This window comes from Leptidea sinapis, chromosome 45 (assembly GCF_905404315.1).
Source record: "Leptidea sinapis chromosome 45, ilLepSina1.1, whole genome shotgun sequence".
In the NCBI taxonomy this organism is placed as follows: domain Eukaryota; kingdom Metazoa; phylum Arthropoda; class Insecta; order Lepidoptera; family Pieridae; genus Leptidea; species Leptidea sinapis.
The window spans coordinates 7888010-7909333 of NC_066309.1; the positions used below are offsets into that span (position 1 = coordinate 7888010).

A 21324-nucleotide genomic window follows, 5' to 3' on the forward strand; every position below is an offset into this window, starting at 1 on the left:
TACTGTACTGTACAAACATCATGGTAATATATTTAAAAACCAGGCCTGCTATCATCAGAACACGTGAGAAATAATAAACAGCATTTATTGGAGGCGCTCAACGATCGGAATAAAATCATTACTTGCAAAAAATTGTTTACAATATCCGAATTAAGCTGACGAACGTAGCGCTCACGTCATCAACCCCGCTCGTCACTTTATCAATAATGGCCTCCGATCGAGTTTCTATTCAAATTGCGAAGGTATTGGGAAGAATTAAGAATAAACAAATCTTGAGTCTTCTTCTCCTCGATTAATTAAAGTAAACATTCAACATATGCGACGTGTCAATTTTTTTTCGCGTGCATATTATATATTTTTTTTATTTAAGTAAAACCAACAGCTACAATACAATTTCTATAGATACTTAAATTGTAACAGACATCCAATTACAGGTTTTCACTAATAGAAGTAATACAAAACAGGAATTTTTCGACTCAAATTCATGCCAATAAAGATACTTTAAAAAGATTAAAATTAACAAAAAACAATACTTAATTAAAAAATTTGCCTAGCCTTGGAAATGCTTGAAGTAAATATAATAATAATAAACTTTATTAGCAACATAATTACACTGCAGGATATTTTAGGTCGAAATTTATATCATTAAACAAAGGAACCTTTAACAAAATAAGTAATTTCAACATAAATAATTAATACAGACCTAGGTCTAGGAGTTTAAAGAGAAATATGAAAACAATAACATTAAGGAGCAGTGCAATCACTTCAGTGTTGCCAATCGGACCAATATCTAATAATCTACTAACATGATTCACTGTTCTACCCGCCCGCACCATATATGAGTTTTGCCTATAGTTGCTACTAACAGCAGGAACACCAAGTGGAGGGCTGTATCTAAGAGATTTTTGAGGTACATTAAAATTAACTTTATGCAGCAGATCTGGGCAATCCACATGAGTGCTTATCTTTATATATATAATTCTTGTGTGCGTGTGTATGTCACTGAACCCCTCCTAGACGGCTGGACCGATTTTATTGAAACTTTCTGTGTGTCTTCAGGTGGATCCGAGAATGGTTTAGATTCACAATTGAACTACCTCCTGAACGGCTGGACCGATTTTGATGAGATTTTTGTGTGTTCCAGTGAATTTGAGATTGATGTGTGTCTTCGGGTGGATTCAAGAATAGTTTAGATTCCCAATTAAACTACCTCCTAAACGGCTGGACCGATTTTGATGACTTTTTGTTTGTTTCAGTGAATTTGAGATTGGTTTAGATTCTCAATTACGTCCATATAATATAATTCTCCTGCTCATGTGTATGTTAGTGAACTCCTCCTAACGGCTGGACAGATTTTTCAAATTTAAGACGTGTGTACAGGACAACGTCTGTTGGGTCCACTAGTAATCCATATATATCAAAATGAACTGCTGTTCGTTAGTCTCGCTAAAACTCGAGAACGGCTGGACCGATTTGGCTAGTTTTGGTCTAGAATTATTTGTGCAAGTCCAGAGAAGATTTAAAAGGTGAATAAATAGGAAAATGCTGCTAAATTAAATAAAAACAACAAATTTGTTTTTCCTTTGATGTCTCCATACATAATTTCTATGAATGAATTTATTGACGCAAGGTTTGACAGTTCTGCTGTGAAACAATTTTATTACGACAACAGGGCGCATATTTTACGTAGTAATTTTTGATGCTATGATATATAATTGACAAAATAATATAAAAACATTATATTATTTATTATATACAGAACAACGTCTGTCGGGTCAGCTAGTTTTTTATATAAATCTAAAGTCGCCGTTTTTTAAGTGGTAAGAAATGAAACTTTTTACACATATTTAATTAATATACAAGCTTTGATATCTATACTAATATTATAAAGAAAGATTTGATGGTTTTTGATTGCATTGAATAGGTTCCGCATCTACTGAACCGATTTGAATAATTCTTTCACTATTAGAGCTACATCATCCTCGGGTGTTTATAGGCTATAAAACTTAGGGATCGCTACTAAAATTCCAATAATTTAACCCTAGGTGTAAAAATACGTACGCGAACGATGTCGCGGGGTATCAGCTAGTTTTCTATAAAACCAATTAGAACTCCGCGCAATACGTAATACTTAGGTGAAATACACAAAGAGTCTACGCCAATAGATATATTATAGGTATGGGTAGTTCACGATAGTTGTCTCTCGTCTCCACAGTCGTCTAGACAACTTCGAACCCTTTCCTAGACGTTACATCTTTGGTGCCGGAGTTTTAATCGTATCATTTTGACACTTTCAACTCAAATGTAAATTATTCTCGGCGTTCGTAGCAACACAATTAGGCATTTTAACACTTCCGCATGAGGGCTGTTGTTCGGCCAATGATACCAAACACATATAATAAAGCCATACATTATTTTTGCCTCATAAGTCTTACCGTTTATAAGGCGTTTAATTATGTACTATTACATGTTCAACATATAATTCAAATCTATTGCTAACGAGCATATAGTAAACTACAGCGACCGCCTGGTCTGAACCGGTTTTTGCACGATACAGCCGCTTCAGGCTCATGTTTTCAGGAAGAATGAGTCTATGTCCGTACGTTTTCCTTTTTTCTTAAAAACCTTTCAAAATTGTTACGTATTCGTCTGAACAGGGCGGTATAAACATGGCATTTTCTACGATGTTTGAAGAGTCATATTTTCTTATATTTCGATAGTTGATTGAAAAAAAAACAAAACTTCTTGATTTTTTAATAAAAATCTCCTCTCTAGAAGCATTATCCAGGGAGAAAAAAGGGGAATACGTTTGTATGGAATTACGCTGCTAACGTCCCCTCTTAAGTTTAGATACACAGTTCTGACACAGAAATATGAATGCGTGGCGAACAGCCGATCTGCCCCGCTCTATTAGGCATTTTCCACATGCAAATGACAACTAACGAAATGTCTCCCTTCCCTTTGACTCACTACGTTACACATTCTCTTTCGTTCCAAAGATCTCTCTCGACGTCGTTCGGTATATTATGTGCGACCGGACTTAGATGTTTCATACATGTCAGTTTGCTAGTAACCTTAGAAAAAACTTCTAACTAAATCGGGTTGTGAACATGCGGAACAGTTTAACAGAATCAGTGATTAGTGCAAAATCAGTAAATTGCTTTAAAAATAGACTTGTTAAAAATTAAAATAAACTAAAATGTAAATATAAGTGCAGTGATATGCACGCATCAGATCAATGATCTGCTAGTGCATGATAATAATAATAAACAATTCATTATGTTTTTACACAAATAAAATTTGAAAACAAAATTTTATGAACGATGCAGGACTCGAAACCAACGACCTCTGGCGATCTGTGCCAGTGCTCTGCCAACTGAGCTAACCGTTCGAGTGACGTATCGTTATAAAATCTTGTATGCTTTGTTCAACTCTCAGGTTGTGGCTTCATCTACAGGATCTACTTTACAGTTGCTCAACCCCAATATTTGCATATTAGGAAATTGAAATGAGATGTAGCTCTTGTAAACAATTTGTTATGTTTTTAAAGTGGTAACCCTCACTTATGATTTTCCATTTGATTTCTACATTTTAGTGTTAGTATGTTAGTACGGTTAGTCGACAAACATGATTATTTTATTATTAACTTTTATGTTAGTAAGTTATAATTGCATGCACTATGTTAGTTTTCTTGATCATTTTCAAATGGATCCCAGTTGGGTAAATTTCATTCCTTTCCATTCCTTTCTATTTTTTCCTTTTTCGAGCCAGTTAGTTCCGCCAATCTCTCTAATCTCATCGGTCCACCTTTTATGTGGTCTGCCCACATTTCTCTTTCCTACAGGTCCCTTTCATCTTGTGGTCTGAATGGTCATCCAACTTTGTTATATGGCTGCCAAACATGGCTGTTTACGAAGAAAATACAACACTTAATTAGGAAATGTCAGCGCGGAATGGAAAGAAGCATGCTTAAATTAAGAAAAATTAATAAGTTACATAGCCAGAAGTTACGGAAGAAAACAAAACTAACTGATGCCTTAAATCAAGCATTAAAATTAAAGTGGCAATGGGCCGGACACATTTCCAGACTAACAGACGCTAGATGGACCATTCAGACCACAACCCACGACCTCTAACCTATCATAAATAATCAAATAATAACTCGAGCAGACGGAGGCAACTTACTTGATGTAGGTGGCTGGCCTGGCCGCGTAGCAACCCGGCTGCGCGATGATGTCGAAGGGCAGAGGCGTCGGGGCTTCAGGGTCGATGCAGTGCATGAAGAGCCCCTGCCGCCAGCCCGCTGCCATCAGCCAATCCGCGGACGCCAGTCCCAGTACCATGAGGATCACCACGAGCAGACCGCATATTAATGCGATCACCTGCAACCACCAAACTATTAACATGCGTCAACCTTTTACCAGAGGGAGGCTCCTTTGCACAGGATGCCGGCTACGGGTACCACTACGGCGCCTATTTCTGCCGTTAAGCAGTAATGTGTAAACATTACTGTGTTTCGGTCTGAAGGTCGCCGTATCTAGTGAAATTACTGGGCAAATGAGACTTGACAACTTGTCTCAAGTTGACGAGCTCAGCTGTAGTGCCGCTCAGAATTTTTGGGTTTTTTAATAATCCTGAGAAAAATCCTGAGTGAAATAAAACTCTCATGCTCAGTGTACAGAGAGATCTTTAATGAAATTCCAAATAATATAACATATCTATTATTTATTTTTTTTTTATAAAGAATCGCCTTATTCAAAAAGCCTACCAACTAAACGATTAAAGAGTATAAATATAATTTACTATAGGATAAAGAAGTATGGCAAATAGATGCTCCTGGTTCACATAATAATGATTCTTCATATTTGGATTGTAGAAACTCATGAATGTAACATGAATATAATAATTGTCTGTAAACGACAAACTTCTAGATAAAAAAAAAAAAACAAAACTATAAACACATCGTGAGAACCAGCCCTTTTTGAAGTCGGTTGAAAATAAAATCACGGGACTCGTTCACGAAATAAAACGAAACAAATTCGTGTAATGTAACATTCGTAAAGTTACTTGCACTGAACGCTATTGTTCCGCGCCCTCATTAAGCACGTACAAACAGCATAGCTAGGTACGTCGAGTTCTCGAGAGCCGTGTAGCTAAAAGTCCTTTCTCTGCGAGAACAAAGTGACGTGCATCTGTTCTAGACTCTTTTTAAGTTAGCTGCGGATTTGGAGCACGGGGCTCACGCGTAGTTAGCACTTTTCTAAAGGATCCCAATACAACGTGCTTCGAAAATATATTTTATGGCGTAACATACCTATCAGCGATTCAAATCACATCACACAATTTTGGGGGGTGCGGTGACCCTTGTACTTTACGGGCATGAAAAATAGATGTTGGCCGATTGACCCGACATACACACAAATTTTCAAACAAATTGATTCAGCCGTTTCGGAGGAGTTTGATAACAAACACCGGAGCACGAGAATTTGATATATAAGAGATTCCTGTTTTAAATTTGACATATCACAAACAATGAGTGTCTACATAGACAGTCAGGTTGTCTCATTAAAATATTCCGGGGCTTATCATCGACTCACCGTTCACAAAACATCTCCCTTTGTAATCCCAGTGATCTAAAAGAACAGTGAACACGCTGCTTGTCAGGAAATAAAATTCGAAGCGAACATGTCTTTGAGAGTGAAAATCGTGAAAGTGTGATCGTCTCGCGGGGAGGTGGGGTCCCGAGGGATGGAGGGAGATCGATCGGATTCCTTCGGTGCGACTGGACCGTCAACTGTCACTAAGAATTTGCTTTTTCAAATCTTCTACACTGCATCAAGTACCTACAAGTGAAGCTTGAATGGGATTGGTAAAAAGGCATTTATTTTCTCAAAATTGATTCCTTCAGAATTCTTTTTGATGTCATTTCTAATAACTACTAGATACTACTACTGCTTCGGAAACAAATGGCGCTCTGAGAGAGAAGAAGCGGCGCAAGAAACTCTCCCAGCATTCTTTTTGTGCGTTCTTTTCAATAAAAATATAAAATATTGTACAGTCATTTCTATCGCTATAAAATAATCACAATCTAGTCCCAGGCTGTCCGATCATTTAGATATTCAGCAGTGGAGTAATAGGATTTACGACAGAGCCATTTTTTTTATAAAACATTTAAATTTATTTATAGATAACGCCTGAACAGTGGCTGGGACTTTATTATAGAAGTGTATGTATTTACCCCTAAAGCTATTATGTATCTTATGAAGCCTACTAGAATTAGTTACAAGCAATCCCTTATTTCTATTCTGACGTATTATAATGTCATCACAATATCTTCCAAGAATAACGGCCTGAATATTACAGAATTACATGACCAAATCAAATCAAAACTAGGCCAAAAACATGACACATGAGTTACGAATGCAAAAGTTATACATCTTAACATTTATCACACGTTCGGAAAAGTTTGAGCTTTAATGAGATAGAGTAGCAAGAGATGTAATCGACACACTTATACATCTATCTTTACAGCTTCATCAATTAAAATGATTGACAAAAACTCAAATGGTTCAACTTACTTGAGCAAAAAAAAAGTAAGGATATCATATAAAAAAACCTGAAGAGTTTTTGAGTGCAGTGCACGCATTACTTCACACAATGTAAGTAAAGAAAAAAATATAGATTTATATTTAAAGCCTTAAAATATAGTTTATTTATTTAATAAAATATATATATTATTTAATCATAATAAATATTTTATGCCACACATCGACTTATAATAGGGATCAAAGTACGAAATTGCCGTTTCATTGTAATAGGTACTTCGAATTGACATAGAACCTTCATGGTTTGACATTTTTGAGTGAAACTTTTTTCACATGGTACCTATGTAGTTCTTCTTTTAAAAAATGTACAACATTCGATTTAAATCCACTTTCAGTTGTTCTTTTTTTATTCAGCTTAGACAAGATGGATACTTCGTAAATTCGAGTGATTTTTGAATACGAGTTCCGACGCGGAACTAACGCGGCAGAAACAGATCGCAATATCAATGTTGCGTTTGGAGAGGGGACTGCTAATGAACGCACCGTGCGATTTTGGTTTAAACGCTTACAAGATGAAAACTTCGATTTGAAAAACGAGCCACTTGGAAGACCATCAACACAAGTAATGAATATGATATATATAAATGAATAACAATGAATTGAGAGAGATTGTGGAAGCCGATCGGAGCCAAACCACCCAGGAGTTAGCGGCATAGTTTAACGTTACCTTACCAACAATATTGACTCATTTGCGTAAACAAAATAAAAAAAAATATGAAAACGGGTGACTCATTATTCGCCTGATCTGCAGAAAGAAACGCGTGTTGAAACTTGTGTTGCCATGTTCAATCGATACTGGATGATGTTGGATCGAATTGTGACATGCAACGGCTTAGTGTCAATTGCTTGCGCAAGTTGTTAAAGAGCTTCGAGTTGGTGAGGTAGGTTTGCGTACCTGCGCTATCTGGTTGGCCGGCATGTCGTGGTCGGTGGCGAACTGCGGCGGCGGCGGTAGCACGGGCGGCAGAGCACGCAGCCCCCCCGGGCCGGCCCCCGCGCGCGCCTGCATGCGACCCCACCTGCCCCTCACGCGCGCACTCGCATCGACACACGGCCCTACGTATCACTTTGTAAGTGCAGCTAACGCGCACACACTCGCATTAACACAACTTTAACTTATCGAGATATCGCGTTATGTTGCTCCATTATATCCATCTCAGTTCACTAAACTCGCAAAATTAAAAAAAATATATATTCATTCGTTTTGCTTACTAAACTTTTTGATATTTTTATGCCAAATGTTTACTCACTTAACACTTAAGTTACTTCATATACATATTTGGCTTTACTTAGGGGACGCTCGACCACGGATGCAGGTGTTGAGCTAATTAAGAATATTTTTGGGAGGAATAAGAGACTGTATCTTCTGCGATTTATCTAAGGCTTTCGATTGTGTTCATCATTCAACACTGGTTAGAAAACTATGTCACTATGGTATCAAAGAATCTGCGCACGATCATATTAAAATAATAGAATTCAGAAGGTCGATGTGAATTACAGGAAATCTCCGAGGACTCCTCTCGGTATGGGATAACATAAGGTTCTATTCTAGGGCCGTTCCTCTTCCTAATTTACATAAGTCATCTACCTAACCTTGTAGAAAAAAAACAAAAGGTAGTATTTTTTGCGTATGACACTTCACTCATATTGAAAGTGAAAAGAAGCCAAGTTTTATATGAAGACATAAACAATGCTCAATCCGAGATCGTGTATTGGTGTAGCGCTCATAACCTTTTGTTAAAATGTTAAACAGTCATAAAACTTATTATATTAAATACCATCTTTGTGCTTCAGAGGAAGGCTATTCGCGGTATAGCCTAGATCCTAGAGAATCATTAAGAGAAAAATTTAAAGAATTAAAAATTTTGACTCTTTCATCTCAATTTATTTTTGAAAATGTTCTTTATGGTCATAAGCACATTCGTTAAATTTGCTGGAAACTGCGGCAATCATAATAACACGACAAACAAACATTAGCTTCTTATATCTACTACTCGGTTGAGTCGAGTTAGTTAGTATTTTATTGGGCGATGTATACATCTATGCTTTTACAACATGATACCAGAAAAGGTAGAAAATAAAATATGTTACCAAATTCAAAAGAGTTGATAAATAGACGTTTGTGTTGTACGGGTTACTATACCATAATTTATTTTCTTAATCATAACACAGACTGCGAATGGAGCGAACTCCCTCAGGCTATGACACTACATATTATATTGTAACTTAATTAAGAAAAAAAAGCCCACGAGTCAAGAGTTTCTTGCGCCCGTTCTTCTTAGGTCTGAGCCATACTATTTCGAATGGGTGGTAGTTTTTGGCGTTGAATAAGTGATTTTAAATCCTATTTGGAATAAAAATATTTGAATTTGATGTAGTTGGAAAACAAAAACGGAATATGTTACAAATGGTTGTATACATACTAAAATTGGCGTTTAAGTGAGCCATAATTATAAGCTCTTACATACTACTTAATACTTATGTGAAGTAGAATCAAGAGAGTTAACATGTGTTTTAGCGCTGAGGTAGAGCGCTTAAAGTATGAAGCACCTAGTGACCTGGATACGATCGTGACCTGTTTGTTGGTTTCGAGGGTCTAATGATATTGTAAATAAGACGTAACAACTTGACTGTACTTTAATCAACCACGTCATAGTATACCGACCTGTTTACAATGGTAAATCAGTGGGAACCACTCATTTCCAAAAAAAATCGCCAAGTTGTTATATTTAAATATATTGATATAGCGGCAATAGAAACATCTGTGGGCCTATCATGAACTCTTATTGCGATACATTTGACGACCTAAAACGAACTGCTTTGGTTATATCATACCACGACATCATTTAAGCGATCGAATTTAGGTTGACGTCAAGTCAAGTAGAAAAATTAAATCGCAAACTGATTTAGTTCGTTCATTCATCCGTACTATGAGGTAATATTTTAACCTAAACTGGATAGATTATGTGTCAAAGTGTGCTATTCAGAAAAAGATGCTACTTCCTTAGCGGAAAGAGAATCATGTTAATGACGTGAATCAAAATCATATCATTTTAGGTTCCGAAACGCAACGCATATGGTTCGAGAAAGAGAGACAAACGTATGCAACGACAATTTATTTCGTTCATTCTTCATAAGCGATTCAAACGCCATTCAGTAAAAGGCAACGACAGTTTAGGTACCTAAGCTGAACTACATCGGAATTGAATCGCTTATTAAAAGTTGCTGGTAGGCCTTCTGTCTACATTTCAGTTGTCCACTACTGTGGTTTATAAAATACGGACGGTCGAAGAGCAGAGTCATGGGGTTCCCATTGGATGGGTATTTAGAATTCATTTTCGCGACCCAACTACTGCAAACCAACGCTCTTGTGAAACTATTGTTTTAGAATCCTCCCAAATAGAAATAAGGAATAAGTTTTACAATCGAGAGTACTTGTCACCTGATGGTAAGTGACCACCGTCACCTACACTCGTTGTTGTGTTGCAAACACCAATAGAGTCACAGAGGGGTTGCCGGCCTTTTAGAACAGTGCACACGCTTTTTTTTAGGTATTCATGTCGTATTGTTCCGCAAACACTGTGCAAGTTAGGTTGTATTTGCAAAAAAAATACCTTAACAATCCCGATGGTAAGGATGAAATTGTGGCGTTTCTACTTCCTTCCAGTGAGTCCTAAATCGCGATTCAATTCGAATAACAAACTAGGTTAGGTAATAATGTAGTTTTCAAGCATCATTTTCTAGAGAAGTACTACAGGCTCATTCGCATGAATTCACAATTTAGGTCAAACTAAGAAATAAAACAAAAACTAGGGGGGTTTTGCGGTCGATGTGCGACCTACCTATAATGCCGGGATTAAATACAACGAACGACGGCAAATCATTTTTATTGAACGACAGCGAAGGAGTGTGTGTGGTCACATCTATACTAATATTATAAAGCTGCAGTGTTTGTTTGTTTGTTTGAACGCGCTAATCTCTGGTACTACTGGTCCGATTTTAATGATTCTTTCAGTGTTGGGTAGTCCATTTATCGAGGAAGGCTATAGGCTATGTTTTTTTTTTCAAAATTAGGGATCTGTAATAAAATTGCTATTTTGTAACACAAGGTGTAAAATCGAAAACCTATTTTTGCGTGCGCTGCAAAAACTATTGACAATAGAACAAAATGATGTACAGGCTATAATATAGGCATTATTTTATCTCGGTATTTCCACGGAAACGAGAAAAACGCGGGTGAAACCGCGGGGCACAGCTAGTGTGTAATAAATACAAAGGGTGATTTAATTCCACAAATAGACAGAGCAGCGGTGGGGTGCGATGGTGAAGGAAAGACGCGTCGTCCCCTCTTGTCTGTGCACGTTTCGCACCGATTCGTTTCATTGCGAATCGGTACTGGTATTTAAGCGTACATAAAATCAATTTCAGGCATTTTGGTGTTCTCATAATGGTGGCCACAACACGATTTTACTACTTAGTAAATTACTTCTTCACTGTAAATATGCTTACTGTAGTGTAAATGGCTATTAGTCAACATCTTATTTTTATTATTCTAATAACGTTTCTGTTTTACACGTGGCAGCATCGTTGTTGGTATTAGCTATAGAAGAAAGAAGTTTATCCACAATTCGTATTTATTACACGGATGGCATTGGCAGGTAAGAAACAAAGGCAAGTGAGAGTAAAAGGAGATTTTCGCTGTAGTTCTTTCTTCATATGTGAACGTGGCCTATATTATGCTGAATATGGATATTTCTATGCTAATTTATTGCTCATAGCTCCGTGATATACGTAACATTTCTATAATGTATGATATTCCTAATTTAGTTTGTAGTATTAAAATTGTATACTGTCTAGCTAGCTAAATAATGTTTACTATTCTAAGATTCTATTTAATTTTCTATTTATTGATTTCATGATCTAAAGGCGATAAGTTTTCTTTAAAAAAAAAGGAAACAACACGACAGGCGTTTAAATTAATTCATCAGTTCTGCATACTTGAAGTAGTAGCCTAGGTAAGTTTTTGGAGTATCTGCCTGCATCTGATTCTGACGTCACTAACATGGCGGTCTATCTCACTATCAATTTGTCTATGCTCTCGTTTCTAACCACAGTTTTAATTAATGTGCCACAACAAGAATACACTTCTGTGATATAAAAATTTGCAACATGAAATTATGTAAATATGTACACATTTAAATGTTTCTTTAAAAAAAAAAAAAACAAAAAAATTTTTAGTTTTTTTTTAATATCATGGGGAGTTGGTTATATGAGATATAAAGTCCACTGAGATTTTAATTATTAAACCAGTGGATCGAGAAAGAACTTTTCATATAAAAAAATCTACTTGCGTAGATTTGAGACTGTGATTTTTTTATTTTATTTATTGGTATTGACACAAAATCTGAATTCTTCTTAATCAAGCTCATCGTATGAGTGTCAATATATTTATCTTTAACAACCAGGCGAGCCTGGCTACGATAGAAGGCCAAAGTAATATTATTTTTATAAAGTAGATCCTGTAGATGAAGCCACAATCTGAGAGTTGAACAAAGCATACAAGATTTTATGACGATACGTCACTCGAACGGTTTGCTCAGTTGGGAGAGCACTGGCACGGAACGCCAGAAGTGGGTTCGAGTCACGCTTCGTTCAAAAAATTTTGGTTTCAAATTTTATATCTGAATCCTAGAAGTGAAGGTTCTCACTTTAAAAACATAACAAATTATTATTTTGTCATCGATCCCTGATACGTTTGCATATTTTAAAATTGATCACAATGATATGAAGCAGTTGAAACCACCATTTTACTTGTAAAAAGCGACACTGAAAACATCAAAACGAATAAAATCAACCGGTATTTCAGTACAAGTTATATCGGTACATTGTTACAGTTAAAAATGAATAAGAATTCGTAGTCTTGTTTGGAAACGGTTGTCGGTGGACTCGACTAAAACGGAATGTCTTCAAAGGAAGGAGATTCCTTTTTACTGTAGGTTTATTTTTAAAGTCGAGCTCTTTTTTAAGAATAAAATCTTTGTTTAAAAGAACAAGGCGTACCGTACACGGTAGGGTTGCCAACCGTACTCTAAGATAGAGTATTGTTCTCTATATCATGTAGGCGTACTCTATAATCTATAACATCAATAAAGTATGCTAAAATACTCTTTTTACCCACCTCGATGAAATGCTCACTTTTAGTACCTGGTACGAGGGAGAAAAGCGAACAATTCTCACCCGGCAAGATGAGCGAGCTTTTTATCCAGGTGGGAAAAAAATCGTATACACACCACGTGAAGTAAGGACATTTCCACCCGCGATTGTCACTGTCAATATTCCGCGGGTGAAAATGACCTACTTTTCTCCCTAGGTGCGTAATATACTATTTTTTATTTATTTATTACCGTAATATTATGCAAACCCATTTTATTTTTATAATTATATTATATTTATAAATAAATTATACTCTTTTTGTAAGTACTCTTTATTTATCTCCTTTGAAATCAAATAACTTTATTTTTTCTAATAAAATTAGGCAACCCTAGTGCACGATGAGGATTATTTCCTTGAAATGACAGTTTTATAATCTCTGTATAACATAAAGTCCATTCTCGTGAACTAAATAAGTTTTTCAAATCTTACTACATTTACTTACTATCTTTACATTTAGTAGTCTAGCGTTGACTACAAAAACTTTAACGTGGTAAATAGGATGAAACGTGAAAATATTATGAACAATAGCTCATTCGATTCGCAACGAGATCTACATCTCGAGGATGTATCTCGAGATTAATGTTTTAACAATAAAATGAAGCAGTTTTACGATGCGGTGGCAGTGTTAAAATTATTGTAATTCAGAATTAATCTATGTAAATAACACCTATTGGACTTTATCTGTAAGTTGTATTTTTATTTCATCGAAATTTGTGATAAATATTACTTCTATGACTAACTGAAATTTTATTAAGAAAATTTATTGAATTAGACGTTATTTTGTGGAAATCCATAATACTGCTAAGATTTGTTTGCTGTGTCAACATGTCCTGAGGATGCCTCGTATCGAATTGGATAAAGATACATCTTAGCGGAATTAACACTCAAGAAAACTTATATTGAGTTAACTGAAACAAATTCATCTATAACTCAATAAAGACTTGACCGATCTTAATGCAATTATTATGAGATAAAGTTATTTAAAGTTTTAAAAATTACTATGCGATCTTTTTATGAGATAAAGTGACGACACGAGCAAGAAGTCCGCACTTTGACTGATGGTAGGTGATACGCCGTGCCCTTCACAATGCAGCGCCGCTCACGATTCTTGATTGAACGCAAAATGCTTGGTACAGTTTGTTATGTTTTTAAAGGGATAATCCTCACTTCTGTGATTAATACACAAATAAAATTTACAAATATTGGGGTTGAGCAGGTTATCAGCTGTAAAGTAGATCCGGTAGAGTGTAGATGAAGCCACAACCTGAGAGTTGAACAAAGCATACAAGATTTTATCAACGATACGGCACTCGAACGGTTGGCTCAGTTGGAAAGAGAGCTCGCACGGAACGCGGGTTGTCGCGGTTGCGAGTTCCGCATCGATCATTAAATTTTGTTTTAAATTTTTATTCTTGGCACAGATCACGGCGTAGGAGCCCAGCGGCTCCTTTTTCTGCCGGTTTTCATAATTGTGTTTCGGTTTAAGGAGCGCCCTACTTAGTGAAATTACTGGGCAAATGAGACTCAACATCTTATGACTCAGTACCGACAATTGCGATGACGCTTTGTGTTTTTAAGATTCCTGAGCAGCAATGGATAGCAGGGCTTATGATCAGGACAATGTCTCGCTCGTGTCGTCACTTTTGAAACTAGATTCCAAAAAGGATGTAAATACTACTTACGTAATAAGAGGTGGGACTGTCAAGTAAAAATTAAAATTAAGTTTAGTATGAAACGTGCAGTGAGATTTGCCATAAGTTTGAAATAGTGATTACAATATAACGACTAGGCATAGCCCGGCTAAGTTTGAAAGCGAACAGTTGCAGCATATAAAAAACGTAGTGGGTTTCGGCTATCCGTTTTAAGAAGATTATTGCCGTCATCTGTCAATCTATCAAACACTGCACGTTTCATACAATCGAGTGAATCGCTTTTTTCTTGGAGAGTTTCGCTAGGATGCTAGATTATTTTTATATGGTTTACATTAGCTTTGCCCGTAAATATTTTAACCTTGATTTCCACCCAAATTAGGAGCGATAACAAAAAATATTTTCAGAATTTCAAGGATGATTAAAATATATCGACATACGATATAAGAAGAAATCGGACCTTTTTATAAGAATAGTACTTTAGATGCCACACTAAAAATAATTAAGAAATACGCTTGAAAAAGATACAGAAAATAATTATTCAATACGAAGAGATTATGTTATATCGATTTACGGCCGTTCCCAATATTCACTCTATCTCCGGTTGTGGCCTACTTGAGACAAAAAATCGTAACTATCGTTGACTTTTCTGTCCCAATAAACTTATCGACGGTCATAAAATCATCTTATCCGTACACGCTGTCTGTCAATGGGACGACGTATAGCTTACCAGGAATAGAAGTTTGTATGGAAATTGCAACAGTGTACATAGCGATAAGAAAGACTTACCGGGTACATTGGGACAGCTTCAGATTATTGGCAGCTAATTACTGACAGTAGAAGGTAGTAATTTACCTCTTTCTGTAAATAGTATATTGGGAACGGCCGTTTAAGTTTAGTATTTTTATAATTTTATATACATTACTAGTGGACCCAACAGACGTTGTCCTGTACACATGTTTTAAATTTGAAAAATCGGTCCAGCCGTTAGGAGCAGTTCAGTAACATACACATGAGCAGGAGAATTATATTATATGGGCGGAATTGAGAATCTAAACCAATCTCAAATTCACTGGAACACACAAAAATATCATCAAAATCGGTCCAGCCGTTTAGGAGGTAGTTCAATTGTGAATCTAAACCATTCTCGAATCCACCTGAATACACACAGAAAGTTTCATTAGAATCGGTCCAGCCGTCTAGGAGGAGTTCAGTGACATACACACGCACACAAGAATTATATATATAAAGATATGTAACGCATGAATATAATTAATGAAAATAAACTGTTAGTTTAAATTAATTAGACTAGGAATCGTGCTAGCAACTTACTAATGAAATTGTATGGATTCGTAATGCATCCTGAATACACCTGCATACGATCAATTGGATTTCAAGAAACGTTATATCATTTGAATATATTATTAAGGGCTGTACATAAACGTACCTTTTATGACAATAAGGGACGAGACGAGGGAGCAGGACGTTCAGCTGATGGTTATTGATACGCCGTGCCCATTACAAAGCAGTACCGCTCAGGATTCTTGAAAAACCCAAAAATCCTGAGCGGCACTCAATGTCTTATTTGCCCAGTAATTTCACTACCTATGGCGCCCTTCACACCGAAACACAATAATGCTTTAACATTACTGCTTCACAGCAGAAAAAGGTACCCATAATCTAGCATCCCGTGCAAAGAAGCCTCCCACTGGTGTATTCGTATTACGCATTCTATTTACTTCAATATCAACTTCGAGATATAAGTAAGTATCAGTATTTGTTAAACGTTTCTTTGCTTTATCAACATAACAGCTTTATACCCAGTGCATATCAATGTTTACACAGGACTTATACCAAAACTAAAGTAAGCAATACATATAAGTATCTAGGTATCTAAGTAGAACATCTTTTCCATAAACAGGCGACACATCTGTTTATGAATAACACAAACACTATAATATCCCTACTAATATTATAAACTAGCTGACCCGGCAAACGTTGTATTGCCATATAAAGTATAATTCACGCGATAGTTTTATAAGTAATAAAATATTGCCTATATTATAGCCTGTACATCATTTTGTTCTATTGTCAATAGTTTTTGCAGCGCACGCAAAAATAGGTTTTCGATTTTACACCTTGTGTTACAAAATAGCAATTTTATTACGGATCCCTAATCTTGAAAAAAAAAACACATAGCCTATAGCCTTTCTCGATAAATGGACTACCCAACACTGAAAGAATCATTCAAATCGGACCAGTAGTACCAGAGATTAGCGCGTTCAAACAAACAAACAAACAAACACTGCAGCTTTATAATATTAGTATAGATGTGAATGTGAGTTGTTTGTTACGCCTTTACGCCGGTGCTACTCAAACAGATTTTGATGAAATTTGGTACAGCGACAGACTAGAGCTTGGGAAAGGACATAGGCTACATTATATCCCGGAAAATCCATTATTTGTGAATAACTGAAATTCCCATCGATATGCTATAACTATGCCAATAGTAGGTTTACCCTGCCAGAGCAATCTTCCTCAAAATAAGATCCATATAATATGTTGGGAACAGGAGCGAAAACGGGAACCGGAACTGGAATAGGACATGAGATAATCTTCAATTCCAAACATCAGCTAGTGGTATTATATTACGAATTATTATGTTACCCAAGCTTACATCATACATCTGCGGACACGGCTTCCAAATCGCTTCAGCCGTATTTGATATTAACGAAAACAAACACACAAACAAAATTCTAAGTCTAGTCTATTATGTTGAAACCCTGCAATAATATATGTCTAAAATATAATTTATTTGTATGTTTTATAATATATGAAACTGTTTAGTAATAAATAATCAAATTAAGTATATTTTTTGTATTCAAATATTTTCATACAATATTGGATTTTGGTTATCACTTATTGAAAGGCTACCCACATTTGAAGAGATTTATATGCATATGAAACTAACAAATAAAAAACTATTTTACACCACTACTTTCTATAGTGTTTTTCCAAATATAGCCACTACATCAGGCCTGGTCAAATCGAAACACGTAATCAGTAAACACGAAAGACAAGGAGGATGTATTGTTCTAGCTAAACAAATAAACCAACGCTTATTTAGAGATAAGCTTACAATATGGCACATACTGATATTAGTCATACATTAAATGCCACTTAACAATTGGTAAGATTTCCTGATTTTCCAACCAGTTGTTGAATATTCACTAATTGAAGAAATAGAGGCATTTGAGAAATTTGTTTAGTTTCATTTATGTTTATTTGATTTTAAACAAAATTTTGGCAAATTTTTAAACTAGTGTAAGTATTAAAAATATAACAAAAAGTACAAGTTGCATTCTAGTGAAGATTTGTATCATACTGCTGTCCAGCTTAAGTCAGAATCGCTTTTTTCACCAAAAAAATAGTTTTTTCGTGGCCTAGTGGCCACGATATGAGAAGAGGTCCTAATTAGATAACAGATAAAATAATAATTATATTGGACTACGTAATGCAATCTATATAAATTATAATTTTTTATGTTTTTGATATCTATTAAATATTATCAAATATTACGTGTGCGATATGCGTGTATCACAAATTTTCTTGTATAGTTTTGCGCATTGGACCGCGCCGACTTCGAGATATGTATTACCCAAACGCACTGTATCACACACATCTACCGTGAAACACTTTCTGTATGGACAGAGTTTTTATATAAATTAATCAGGTTGATTAATTAAGGCGGGTGGTGTCGAAGTGGTGGGTGACTACACCAGGCGGATACAGACGGCAGCGCGGAGCGGCGCCTGACGCGGTACTGATTCGTGAGACCTGAAGTCTGAACCCCGCAGCTCCCGCGGCGCCCTAGCCCAACCCCCTCACCATACGACCCAACGCCCACCCTCCCGTGACAACAAAACACAAATTGCTGTGACACGTTTATTAGCCAAAACGCTATTCCATCGGACTACAATAAACACAACACTATAGCGACACAATTAACACCCAATAGCCGAATACTGTCCGTAATGCATCAACAAATTTATAAATCCTCGAGGTCACACCTGTGTGATCTGCAAGCTTCTAGGCTGAGGAGTCCGACGAGGAGGTCGCTGCGGTACGCGATGACAACAATCAGCCACGGCCCGAAGTCTGCGGACGCACGACGCTCGAGATGGCAACTTGAGCCATTGCCTCGTCTCTGACGCTCCAAAAGTAGTCACCATTCTGTCCCCGGGCTTTGGCATGTCGTATACAATCTTCGGACTCTCCGTGGTCTCTGATCTTGGTGCTATACGATATTTTGCGCCAGAAAACACTTTCTTGAGGCTATTAAGAGCACGCTCCGTGGGAGTATATTCAGGAATATCAACGGGAGCGTCTCTGTTACTAGGAGTAAAATGCACTGGAGGCGAAAATGCGTTGGTTTCGTAGCGCCGCTCTCGTTTTAATACACGCTTGAATCGGACTATTATAGACTGCGGTGGATCAGTATTTGTTCCCACGGAGCACATACCGCTTCTGTAATACTCGGGCTCGATAGGTATTGTCGTTGGAGAGTATGGTTGCAATGGTAGCGTCGACGCTCTTCTTGGTGATAGTTCATCTTCTTTCATGTATGCGACGTGAAGTGTGCTAATACTTAGAGGCTGCTGTACCGGTGGCCACAAGTCCCTCGTCGGCGGAACCGGTGAGGGGCGCTCTCCCATCATTCGTCTCGTGAATTCCCCTGGCTGCCAGAGGTTACTTGGCGTCAAGCTCTCGTGCGTTTGCATTCCGACTCAGTTGCTGACTAACAATACCTCAGGCTGTTTTAATCCAATAACAGGCTTGAAGCATTTGTAAGTATTCAGTGAATAGAAACATAATTATTAGAGCAGCGTATTAATAATTAGATTATTCAAAACAAACTGATGATGCGTAAATAGTATCTATTGCGTGCGAAATAATTCTTCATTGATACTATCGAATCCACGAAGAGATAAAAAACTTTTATCTCAAAGTAACAATCAGCAAAAGAGTGTTGTTGAGCTTTCACAACATGGCGTATTTGATTTGCTGGCTTTTTTCTAAGGTAAGATGGAAAAAACAGATACACAAAAAATATTTTAGTTTTCTTGTATAGACAGACACTTCAATTTTACATAGAGCTACCAGCTGACGCAACTAACTTTACTTAGTACTGTCTAAGTAAAAAAAATACTTACAATGACTTGTCGAAAACCAATGAAACTAGGTATATTAACAAAGTAAAGAAGAAAAAATTCAGCATTTATGAACACAATATAGACATTTCTAATTTAGGCTTTTCGTTTGGGTTTTTCACAAATAAATTCTCCACAGTTAAATCATTAAATTTGGCCAGTGGGTTTCTTTCGCAGAATAGGTGGGTTACCTACCACATGAAGCGATTTTTTTAATACAATAAATTTATTATGTGTAATAACTTTATGGTATTAAAAAAATCAATTAATTTAAATATTTTGGAGAAATCAATTCTAGCCAAGGTATATTAAAATACTCTGTGAAACTGGATTTTTAAAAAATAAAAGAGATAGGTTGATAAATATCAATCCCCATGCACTTGACATTATTGTTGCGATCTTAATACTGATTGTTATTTATAATAAAATAATTGTTGAATAGTTTGTTTTTATTTAGATTTTGTGTCTGCAGTAAGAAATACGTGAAACACATTTTATATTCGATGTAGGATAACTTTTTTTAATCAATTCTTTTCACACACTATATACACACAGTTTCATACGTCTAAACCAATTTTCGAAACACTTTTTCCAGTCCGAGAAGTCCAGAGAGTTAATGCCGAGTGATATTCTACCATTTGTTTACCCAGGGTGTTAAAAAAAGTTCGCGAAAGACGACCAAAAAGCCGCGTTCTCCTACATCTGACAACGCTTCTTCACACACGGCCAACAAAACTAAATCTATTTTAGCTTCCGAAAAAGTACAACTCCTCACCCATCCTGTACATAGCCCCGACCCAGCACCCTGTGATTTGTGCATTTTCCCTAAAATCAAAGATGAGGAGAGTTTTCACTTTTACCAATTCCAAAGAGGCGTGATAGCGTTCAAACAGCACGTAGAAAACATGCCTTCAGATCAGTGGTCCTCCTGTTTTAAATGGTTCGATCGCATGTAATAATGTTTAAAATGTAAAGGAGAGTATTTTGAAAAGCAATAAACATAATTATTGGTTATAACATATTGTTTTTTTTTTAAGTTACGCAATACTTTTAGTGTGACCTACGTATAATACGATTACTCCGATTCGCGATCGCGCGAAAATGTTCCCGACACCCTTCAATTTTCAATGACACTCAGCCTAGCGAAACTCTCTAACGGCCGTTCCCAATATACAATCTATAGATAGAGATAAATTACTAACTTGTTCTGTCAGTAATTAGCTGTCCATAACCTGAAGCTGTCCCAATATACCGGATAAGTCATTCGTATCACCTTATATTAGGACGCGTGAATTTCAATTTCCATATAAACTTCTATCGCTGTAGGTAAGCTGTATGTCGTCCCATTGACAGACAGCGTGTACGGTTAAGGTAAGTTACGTAGATAAGTTTATTGGGACAGAAAAGTCAAAAATGGTTATGATTTTTATCTCAAGTAAGAGATAGACTGAATATTGGGAACAGCCGTAAGAAAAAAGCGATTCACTCGATTGTATGAAATGTGCAGTCATTGACAGATGCTATAATTTGTAAAAAAAGGAGATACGTTTTTAAGGATATGTTGTATAATGTTCGCTTTCAAATGATACTATAATAATTACTACTATTTCAATTTCAAGTGTCAAATGACTACATGTTCGATGCTAA

At 36.3% G+C, this 21324-nt stretch overlaps 1 protein-coding gene across 5 annotated transcripts in view; it reads right to left on the minus strand.

Moving 5' to 3' along the window:
- Positions 1–21324, minus strand: part of LOC126977419 (transmembrane protein 47) — a 44328-nt gene that overhangs the window by 21193 nt on the left and 1811 nt on the right. Inside the window, exons 1-3 of one of the 5 annotated variants that reach the window (XM_050826217.1) lie at positions 18126–18304; positions 7501–7769; positions 4186–4382 (exon numbers count right to left, since the gene is read on the minus strand). In XM_050826217.1, the coding sequence (XP_050682174.1) occupies positions 4186–4382; positions 7501–7614 (311 nt within the window). In that variant the 5' untranslated portion in view covers positions 7615–7769; positions 18126–18304. Of the gene's footprint in view, positions 1–4185; positions 4383–7500; positions 7770–18046; positions 18305–18537; positions 19338–21324 lie in introns of those variants that run through there. The other 4 variants (XM_050826216.1, XM_050826218.1, XM_050826220.1 and 1 more) reach the window with 4 other exon arrangements.